This window comes from Cyprinodon variegatus, unplaced genomic scaffold, assembly GCF_000732505.1.
Source record: "Cyprinodon variegatus isolate N-32 unplaced genomic scaffold, C_variegatus-1.0 Scaffold518, whole genome shotgun sequence".
Taxonomy (NCBI): Eukaryota; Metazoa; Chordata; class Actinopteri; order Cyprinodontiformes; family Cyprinodontidae; genus Cyprinodon; species Cyprinodon variegatus.
The window spans coordinates 143,068-153,849 of record NW_015150971.1 but is presented as its reverse complement, the minus strand read 5'-3'; the positions used below and the strand labels follow the sequence as shown (position 1 = coordinate 153,849).

At 35.8% G+C, this 10,782-nt stretch overlaps 1 protein-coding gene across 5 annotated transcripts in view; it reads left to right on the top strand.

Annotated features, from left to right (window-relative positions):
- LOC107094981 (regulator of G-protein signaling 17-like) overlaps positions 1 to 8,850 on the top strand; it is a 51,448-nt gene extending 42,598 nt beyond the window's left edge. For 3 of the 5 annotated variants that reach the window (XM_015390922.1, XM_015390925.1, XM_015390926.1), the window contains 3 exons: positions 1,072 to 1,164; positions 3,965 to 4,199; positions 7,429 to 8,850. In XM_015390922.1, the coding sequence (XP_015246408.1) occupies positions 1,072 to 1,164; positions 3,965 to 4,199; positions 7,429 to 7,617 (517 nt within the window). In that variant the 3' untranslated portion in view covers positions 7,618 to 8,850. The remainder of the gene's footprint in view (positions 1 to 1,071; positions 1,165 to 3,964; positions 4,200 to 7,428) is intronic. The other 2 variants (XM_015390924.1, XM_015390927.1) reach the window with 1 other exon arrangement.
- The last annotated feature ends 1,932 nt before the right edge of the window (positions 8,851 to 10,782 follow it).

The following is a 10,782-nucleotide window of genomic DNA, read 5'->3' as shown; positions in this document are numbered from 1 at the left end:
TCATTCGATTTCATCCTGGACACTACAGAAAATGGGCTAAAAGTGTTAAAAACCGGAATTTTCCTTTAACCACCTGCTCTTTCTTGCTTATTTTCTTGTCAAAAATAAATATGTTTCATCCAACAGGAATCGTTTCCTCTTTTCCAGTTGTTCTGACTATGAGACATTTTAGGTTTTTGATCGTAAGTCGTTTGTTTATCTGAATGCCTAAAATCGGTCAGACTGAAAACTGGGGCTGAGATTTTAAATTTCTTTTAAGGAAAGTGCACAGCTTCACTGGAGCAGGGAATTTTCCTTTTTTATTTATTTTTTGCTGTTTAATTTTATATTTGGTGTGTTAAAATCAAATCCGTAACAGACTGAGCAGCCTGTAAAAGCATGTAAAAAGCTGCAGCTGGAAGGAGTTTTTGTTTACCATTGGGTTTTCTTTTTTCTTTTTTTTTCTTTTCGTTTTGTAAAAGAGGCTCAAGTTTGTTAGTTTGTCATTCTGGCTTTCAGCAGTATGTATAAATCCTGCTGAGAAGTAGTTTTTAGAAGCAAATCAAAAACCAATGTCCAACAAGTTTCGGTTTCTAGTTCAAAGACAATTTTCTTCATTGTAATCTTTACAGACAGACATGTTTTAAGCTATATTGTAGAGGTTTCCTGTCATTCTCTCATTTAAGCTTCTGCAGTAGAGTCACTATACAGCATATTTTAAAACCACACCTGTTTAATTATAAAAAGTCAGTAAAAATAAGATCCACAGCAGTCAAAACCCATGCAGTTATATCTTAGTAGTTCCCAAAGGTATTCCAATTATTTATTTGTAGCTTGCTCTCAATTACACACAGACACACAGAATGGAAGTACAGACACTTGTAACTACTGCTTTCAGCTGCTGTTAACATATCTGTGGCTTATGTTGTCATTAAATGGGATAATAACTTCATTGTGTGTAAGTGTGCATGTGTTTGTAGTTCTAAAAGCAATTATTACCTTGTAAGCTGTGGTTGAGTGTTTTTTTTTTTTGGGTGGGGTGTGGTGTGTGTGTGTGTGTTTCCTGCCTGAAAGCCGTTTTTATCATGTCAGTCTCACCGTCAGGAATGAAGAGGAGAGACGGAAAAGGAGAAGGAGGAAGAGGATATCGCAGGACACCAAGATGGAAACCAAACTTGAAACTTGGTAAGAGTGCATTTCTTCTAAATACAGATTTGGTTGGAGTCACAGTACCGTTTTCTTCTTTGCATTGTAAACATTTAAGCCGGTTTTTTTATGCTGTTTGGAAATAATAAAAAAAAAATACAGAACTTTAAAACTTTAGAAGAAGTTGAACAATCCGAGTTTCTGCAGCCTTGCAACTGTTGCCAACACGCAACTTCCTTTATTACTGCTTTCAATGGGGACTTCAGATGTTGATGCTGACAAGGATTCCCATAGATGTTAGTGTAGATTTTGCTTAGCTAGAATGACGGCTCTTAAACGCTGCAAATTGGCTCTTCTTAAATCTATTTTTGCCTCTGTGGCCAAAACGTAGATTTAGAGCAGTTTCAATTAGAGTTAATGAAAGTGCAAAGACATACTGCCCGAAAATTTATTAATAGAAGAGCAATAAAACAGACAAAATGCGTTGAATGAATACTTGCATTAATATGTTGTTAAAGTTTTAATATCTGATCATTAAAAATGTAAAGTCCAGGAGTTTCTTTCAAAAATATATTCTGAATACCGGAATCTTGATCCGATAACTAGATAGGAATTTTAGGTTGATTGTATTTACATGTTGCTGTATGTTTTCACAACATTTATGAACCAAAACATAGCTTTTTGTTTTATTTTGTTTTAGTTAGTTGGTGTTTTGCTGCACTAAAGGAAAAGGTTACGCTTTCAAATGTAGAAACCAGTCGTTCTGAACTTAAAAGTTTTGTCGGCCCATTTATGAATAATTTGAACCAGTCTCCAGTTTTTTTAAGCCATAGTTTAGTTTACCATTTTTAAATTTTTAATAGGTCACAATCGCATCATGGATTTAGATTAAATGCTGCCCATAAGCAATGTCTGGGCCTCTTCTGGTCCTGACATGGTTTCCTTAAAAAAAAAAAAAGAAATCCATTCTTGGCTGCAACTGACATTGATTTTCCCATATTGTTCATTTGTTGATTATTTTTCCATAAATTAGAAAGTAAAAGCTGCACTCTGGGAGGTTTTCACTGAATCTGAAACAGTATAAGTTAAATTTGAAGAGTTCTGGATAGGACATATTTCATGAGAAAGAAGGTTTTTTCTTCTTCTATGCAAAATATACACTTATTTAGTAAAGATTTGGTTTGTTTACTGCTCTGAGGTTTTTTTTAAGTAAATTATATGTTATTTGAGTAATCGATTAATTGTTATTAATTCCATTAATTATTTCACCTCTGACCAAGTTTATTTAATCATAAAATATTAAGAAAGTTCAGATTATCTTTATTTTTTGCCCTTTTTTAACTCAACATTTTGCATCTTCTTTTGATGTAAATTTTATTTCTGAATTGAACTAATCTTATCATAGGCATAAGAAATATTTTGGCTTAATTTCTTTAGTTTTTGTGTTTTAATGGTTATACAGCATTTCAACATAAGTCATTCTTAAATTCAAGATTTGGGCTCATAAGCTGTAATTTTTTTTTTTTACTTTTCCACTGCAAGCGGTCTCCTCCATGCATACAGACCAGCTGATATGTGTCTTGGCATCATTCAATGCGAGCACACAGTTTATGCAAACATCAACAAATCCCTGGCATAATTCTGTCGCAATATTTGACCACTCTTCTAGAGAGAAATGGTACATTTTTTTCTTTTTTTTTATTAGTTGGTTTCATGTTTCTGACACTACTTTTGAGCATTGTCTGCTCCACGTTTCTCCCAAACCTGTTTCTAATTATTCCTCTCAGTTATCCTATCCACATTGCGCAATTAGCCATCAAATCTGGCAGCAATGTCACTGTGGTCCAGAAGAACAGTCAGTACTTTATCAAGCCATTTCACTTTTCTCCAAACAGCTGCAAATTTCAGTAAGTTGATCAATAATTTCCATTTTCTGCAGGCAATCTTTACTTTGTTGTCATTTGTTCAGATGTCATTAAAAGCTCAATTTTTGCGAATACAAGAAAATAAGTAAAACTGTTGGCGAGGTCTGTATTGTCATGCAGTGTTTGATGTAAATATAATAATATATTATATATAATTTTTTATATATATATTAGGGTTGTCAAAAGTATCGATACTAAAAAAGTATCAATACTGAAAAGTTGTATCCGGATACAATACTCATTTTCAAAAGTATTGATACAGTGCCACCACCAGTGGCACCTAAACAGTAATTCATCTTATGCGCGGATTAGAGGAAAATGCACCTTCAGAACAATGTATGATTGAATAATTCTGTGCATTTTTCGGTTTCAGACTTTTTTTTGTAACAGGTGCAGCTGCTGAGAATTATTTTCATTTTTAACTGGTTTGGCTAGTGTCATTGTTATGTGTGCAAAGCATAGCCAAGTAAGGAACACTTAATTTTAATTTTGCAAGTTTTTTATCAAGCTTGCTTAATTTTGTGTGCAGCATACAACTTTAAAATATTGTTTATTGTATTTATTTATCTATTTATTGTATTTTGTTTTTTTATCCTTGTGGTATCGAAAATGACATTGAGTATCGAATATTTTACTTAGTAACGGTATCGAGCTGAAAAGTTTAGTATATATATATAATTAATATAATAACTGTACATTTTGACCTGTTGCTGTTGATCATCTCCATTAGATTGCAGAGCAGCCATCAAAACCCATATTTGACAAATGTAAATATCAGTTTCTTTAGACCCATAGTTCCATGAACTAATATTCTACAAGGACTCCCTGTTGATGTAAAAGTTTTTTTGTTTTTTTTTCTTTTAAATAATTTAAAACCAAAACAAACATGAGATGTCCCGCTCTCTGTCCCACAGCCCCAAACCCTCGGTGGAGGAGATCCGGATGTGGTCTCAGTCGTTTGACAAGCTGATGAGGAACCCAGCAGGCCGAAATGTTTTCCGGGAGTTCCTACGAACAGAGTACAGCGAGGAGAACATGTTGTTCTGGCTGGCCTGTGAAGACCTCAAACAAGAAATCAATAAAAGTGCCATCGAGGAAAAAGCTCGGTCCATCTACGAAGACTATATTTCTATATTATCGCCAAAAGAGGTAAAGTTTGCTTCTGGAAACCTAAAAACAACTATTTAGTTTCACTACTGCTTGTTCTGATCGATGTTGTCGAACTGCAGCACTGAGAAGAACTCCTTAGTCGGATGCTTCACAATCGGTGGCTTTGATGTGCCGCTGTTCTGAGCATGCTCAGTGTTCGCCCAGTCCTGATTGACCCAATGATTATCGGGTGTTATAGGAAGAGATGTGCCTTCCATGTGAGGAGTGGGAGGAGGCTAGCCTTCTTTACTACACTGATTTGTCTGTGTGTTTGTATGCGTGTTGGGAGCCTCCGGCTTCTCTTGTCAGGTTCCATCACTAGCTCATCAGAATGTGTTGACATGTTAGTGTATACATGTACGCCACCGCGTGTGTTTGTACAGTGTGTTTACAGGAGGCTATAAATCGCTCCCCATCACCTTCTGGCACTAAAGACTTTTTTTATAGACGCACACACATACCAACACGCACTAAAACAGAGAGAGATATCCAGCCATGCGAGTTTGGCACGGAGGAGGCATGCCAGGCTGTCTGTCTGCACATCTGACCTTGGTACGATGCCTATCTCTCTTCTATTTGTGGGTTTGTGTGTGTGTGCATGTGTGTTTGGGTTTGTGTGAGTTAGAGGGACACAGAGTCTTCCCTAAATAAGAGCAGAGGGGAAGCATAAGAGAAAGCTTGTCTTTCTATAAATATCTGCTGGTGCCTGCAGGGCTTCTGTGTGTGTGTTTGTGTGTGTTTTACAGGGCTTCTCTGTGTACTTTTCCCTCTATGAGAGCTGATTAATAAAACATCTGAGTAAGTACAAAATGTCAGACGTAAACCTATAGGGTCAGCTGTTGTTGGATAAAAACGGATTCATGTACGGTGATGTGAAAACCGATTTGCTTCCTCCAAGATTCCTTTTTGTTTTAACTCAAACAGTGATAGACCATAGACAGTGATAACCTGAGTAAATCCAAAGATTTTACATAAAGATTTAATTTATTAAGGGAATGCTTTCTTAATCAATGTAGCCCTTTGTGATAACATAATTGACCCTAAAGCTGATGGCTGGTTGAGTAACGCTTGGCTGCGAAAAACAGCAGTCATTTTAAAACTGGCAATGAGGCTTTTCATTCATTCTGTGGGGAATTTGGCCCAATTTTCTGTAAAATTGCTTTAAATTGGACCAACTAGAGAGTTTTTAGGCATAAATGGACTGTTTGGGGTCATGGAAGAGGATCCCAGATGGATTGAGTCTGGAATTTAGGCTGTTCCATACCCATTCATTTCTATTAATGACCCATTCAGAGGTGGATCAGCTGATAAACTGAGATAATCTATCTGAGTTTGGTTGAGCTCAAGGTCAAAAACTGATTTATTTTTTTACTAGATAGCCAAAAAGGTTTATGTATTATTGTAAAATCTTCAAGTCCTGAAGCAGCAATGGCAGTCCCTCACCATCACACTGCCACCACCATGTTTGACTCTGGGTAGGATGTTCCTTTTAAATGGCCTTTTAGTTTGATATTAACTGTTACGTTCCCTTCTGAAAAGTTAAACTTGTGGCTCATTAGTTCTCAGAATATTTTTCCAAAAGATCATTAAGTGATTTTTGGCAAAAGGGAATTTTTCTTTTTAAATCGCAGTTCTTGGCTTGGAACCCAAGCATAGATGCAGTATTCATCCGTTCTCTAACTTTTGATACTTATTCTTGATATGTTCCATGTATTCATTATTTATCCATGTTGTCTCCTCCTATGGTTCAGGCAAGTCCCAAGGTTGAAACAACTAACGCTCTTCTATTAATTTATTTATTTAGACTTAAGAATGTTATTTTTTTTGTATGTTTTTTCTTTTTGTGTGAAATTAATTTCTCACATTCATTGTTTTGTAAATTACAGAACAAAACATTTTTTTCATATTTTAGTTTTTCTAATTTTAGTTTTTAATTTTTTTCTTTTAAATATTTCTTTTTCAGATTGAGTTGTACAAAACACATACTTTAATATTATGCAGATTTTCCACGCTTTCCTCTGAAGTGAGCAGCAAAGATACGTTTCTATTGGTCTGCTTGGACATTAGCAGCGTTTTTATTCTAAGTGAGAAGAATGTTATCCGTGAGACGCAGTTGGGACAACAAATGCTATTTGAAACTACAAAAATAATTTTAAAAATTGAAAAAAAGTTTGAAAACAAAATATAAAATAATTTTAAAAAGAGAAAACAGCAAAGTTACTCTCAAAAACTACTTTGTTTTAAACATTTTGTAAAGTTTCATTTCTCCGGTGTGTTTTTGTTTACATTTTCATTTGTCTTCTTTGCTTGCAGCAATAATGGAACAAAATGAATTCAATACTTTTTTTAGATCTTTTAACTAAAGGCTTAGTTTTTCTATAAAAAAGAAATCGATTGTTAAATAGGCTCTGATTTAGATGTATTCATTTAAGAATGTAGATTCTTTTTAATAAAACTTCAAAATCAACATTTCATTTCACTTAATTATCATTATCATTTTTATGTATAATTATTTATTTCAGTTTTGTGTTATTTGAATTATTAATGTGAGTTTACCATTTTCTTTAGGGGAAAGGTATGTAAGTTTTCAAGCACAACTGTATATATATTCTTTGTTGTTATATCACAACATTGCATATCCAAAAGGGAATAAGAATAAATGTAAACTTGTTATTTCCATCCCTGTACATGCATAATACATAATAATGCTGTGGGTAGCAGTATACTAACTGCTAGAAAATATTTGACATAGCCCCGCTCCAAATAATAGATAAGTAGATAGAAAAACAAAGAGATGGGCAGCCTTTCTTCTTTTCTCTATAACTCTTTCTGATAATTTTCCTAAATATGTTCTTCTTTTATTCAAACCAAGTGACAAAGTATCTGTTCCTAAAATTAAAAAAACCAAAACCCAAGTTATCCAGCTGTATTGTTTGTATTCAAACAAAAAAAAAAAAACTCCATATTATTTCTGTGTTTCTAGCATTATAAAGCTGGTTTCTTTCTGACATGTAAGCTGAAAACCACACAGTAGGTATTAAACACATGCAGGTAGTGGCATCACTCATGATCTGATCAGAAAATTGCAATTTGAATAAAGATTCTCCCTGATTATTTTAAATAAAGGATGTAGAACAAATGTTTATTTTATACGACCGTTCAATGATAGAATTAAATAATTTAACATGATTTCTTCTATCTTCGCTAAATTAAACTTCTTTCTATCCAGGTCAGTCTGGATGCCCGGGTTCGAGAGGTGATAAACAGGAAGATGCAGGACCCCACACCTCACACTTTTGAAGACGCTCAGCTGCAAATCTACACGCTGATGCACAGGGACTCCTACCCACGATTCCTCTCCTCCAATATCTACAAAACCCTGGTTCAGGGCGGGTCCCGCACCTCCTCAGAATCCTAGTCCCCGCCGGCCTCCATGCTGCCTCGTATTCCTCGGACAGGACGTACCGGAGCATTTCCCCTCCTCTGTCCGACACTCCTCTTCCATTTCAGTTTTATAATTACTGCCACATTTTTCCCTCTTTTAAACTATCAGTTAAATATATTTTTCCTTTTCTTTTTTTCTTTACCTTTTTCTATCTTTCTCCATGCCAAAAGACCCTTGAAAATGATTAGAATAGAATAAATGTTCTGCAAACAGAAGTGGAGAAAGTTAGAATCACCCAACATATATGACCATAGATGCACTTAAATGATCAAGATTTAATTTTTTCAAAATGCAGTAAAATGAGTTTTTACTCGTGTTTACAGGTCAAGATTTAGTTTTCACCTCTTCCTCGTTTTTTTTTTCTTTATCTATCCTCCACCTTTCTCACCTCAGCAGAAAATAACCGGAAAAGGAAGCATTCCTGGATATTTAAGTATTTATCAGTAAGGATCTACTGTTATGTGGAGATGTACTTGACTACTTTGTGAGAGTCTGATGCATTTCAAGAGGAAAAACCTTCATCTGTGCCATGAACTTTCAGTGGGTTTTTACTGACATCACCCTGCCTTTTTTGTTACACTCCAGTCACCTTAAAAAGCCAATCAGAGGTGGACTCCCCAGACTTTCAGCCCTATTTTTCCCTCCAGCGGGGGCCTCTTCCTGAGGAACAATGGAAAGGTGAAAGAAGTCGGATGCTTTATCATTCCCCTTATTTCTGCCGTTTTTCCTCTGTTCAACTGGAAAAACCAAGGGTGCTCCCTCCATCTCCTGCTAAAAAAAACACTTATTTACGTTCTGGATCAATTGTTTCCCTCCTGTCATAAACAAACAGATGAAGGAAGGCTGACATTCCTTCCAACTACTGATTTACAAAAAGACGACAAGTCTATTTTTTAAGAGAAAACTCTATAAGGAACAATTTTATTATATTTTTATTTGTTTTTGGTTTTTTTTAGTTTTTCTCCTACTGAGTCCCTTATCTGGATATTATTATATTTTGCAAGCAGAGGAATGTTCCTCTGAGACTGTACTGATCTCCACCCAACATACAGACAGACATCACCGCAATAAAACACTGGAATCCAAACAACAGGCACACACTGACAATATTAGAATCACTCTACTTACAGGGGTTGTTCACTAATCAGTCATAATGTTGTCTAGGGAATAATTATCAGCAGGGTTTAAGTTAAAAAAAATTACAAAGAGAAAAAAAAAAGCCTGTACTGAAACATAACTTATCCAGCTTTTCTTCCTGGTTTCTATTTCCCTCACAGCTGCAGTCAGTCTCAGGTTTTCCTACTTCAGCTGTGAGTTTATTCAAGTTAAAATGGATGTTTAGGCACCAGATGACCAGTTGACTCAACTTCCCCGCAAGACCAAACCAGCTATTTACAGGAACAGACGTGTGTAGTTCCTGAAAAGACTGGGAGAAATGCTGGCATAGAATAAGTTAGCTCAGATTTGACCAAAGTTTCCTGGCAGGACTCTGGGATTGTTTCTAATCCCAGCATTAGTGTTGAAATAACATTGCTTGTTTCTAAAATAGCTGTGTTTTTTTTTTCTTTTTATTTTTATCTTACTCCCAGAAGTTAGAGCATTGTTATATTCTAGACTGATGCAAATGAAGTCCAACAATATAATATTCCTTTGCTTTAGCAGGGATTAGAAATGCCAGATTGGATGCTAACTGCTGCACTGTTACTAAGCTGGGCTCTTGTCTACTAATCATTCAAATTGAACCAAGTTTATCTTTTCATTTTTTCTCCTCCCTGAAAATAATGCTGACCAAAGCAACAGGACAGCAATTAGTAAGAAATGGGGTGGAAAAAAATGTGTGTTTTATTTTTAGCATTGTAGAAAAAAGCTAATTTGCTGTTATGTTCTGTTAGTTCTCAAGCAGATCTTTCAAAATGACAGACAATGCCTTATGAGTAATTTATTTGAACAGATGCTAAATTGTGCAGATTGTTGGATATGACAGTAGATAATTAGTGTGAAGTTTGGCAAAATTATACATAACTGAGCATAATATACAGTAGATGGCTAGTGTAGTGCTCAGAGCACGTGTCTCATGTGTGGGATGAGCATCGACAGGCATTCCTTGGGTAGAGCTCATCCTCGGTGTATTAAGAGCAGAGATGCGTAATTTCAGTCCAGAAAGTAAAAACTCTGCGTGTTTCCTTGATCCTGTTCACATAAGCAGTTGTGTATCTCCAAGTCTGTGTTGTAGAGCTGGATATGTAAATGGTACAAACTCATCTCTGTTAAAGATTTTTACTTTCTGGACTTTGATTACCCAACATTGCAAGACCAGAGGTATTTTGAACCAAATTAGGGACAAGAGTCATAAATGCGTTTCATATATTAGCTGCAGAAGCCCTTACTTCTAAGGGTTGTTTTCTCTCAAAGTGGCCATCAGCAGTGCTGTGAAAACCTCTGAGAACATTTTGACAGTATTTAAATGCCTAAAAATGCAGTCAGATATTAGCTGAATAACCTCCCAGAGCAAAATGTAGAGGTCTGAGGCTGATATGATAGAGTATATTAAATGGTGGCATGATTTTTCATGATTTCTATTATTGGTCACTTTCTTTTTTCACGTTTCCCACTGCAGTGGGATTCCTTCTGCACAGATATCTGACAGGTAAAGCCTGCAGTGATTTCTCTGCTTCATGGCTCATTCACTTTGCTTTTCTGCACTTGTTTCAAGATCTTTCCATCTTTGAGAGCAGTAAGGTCTGCAAGCTGATGCAGTGACTGATCAGATCATCAAGCGTCAGTGAACAAAATAACTAAACGATTGAACTCTTAGCTAAAAATGTCCCCAAAATAAAAATGAAACACAGTCCCTGTAAGTATAGTTATTCCAATATTTACACACACTTCCACACACACACACACACACACCAGGGTAGCCTACCTGGGCACTGATGCTGCTGACCTCTGTAACCTCTCACCTTCGACCACGCCACTGTCTGATGCCCACTTGGACGCCTGCTCCTGATTGGCTGCAGGAGGCCGCAGGGCTGATCTGTGGTTGGTCAGTTTCAGGAAGAGGGGTGGGAGAAAAAATCCCAGGTGCAAAAAAAAAAAAAAAGAAAACTTGATGAAAAAGCTGATATACAAAATATACAA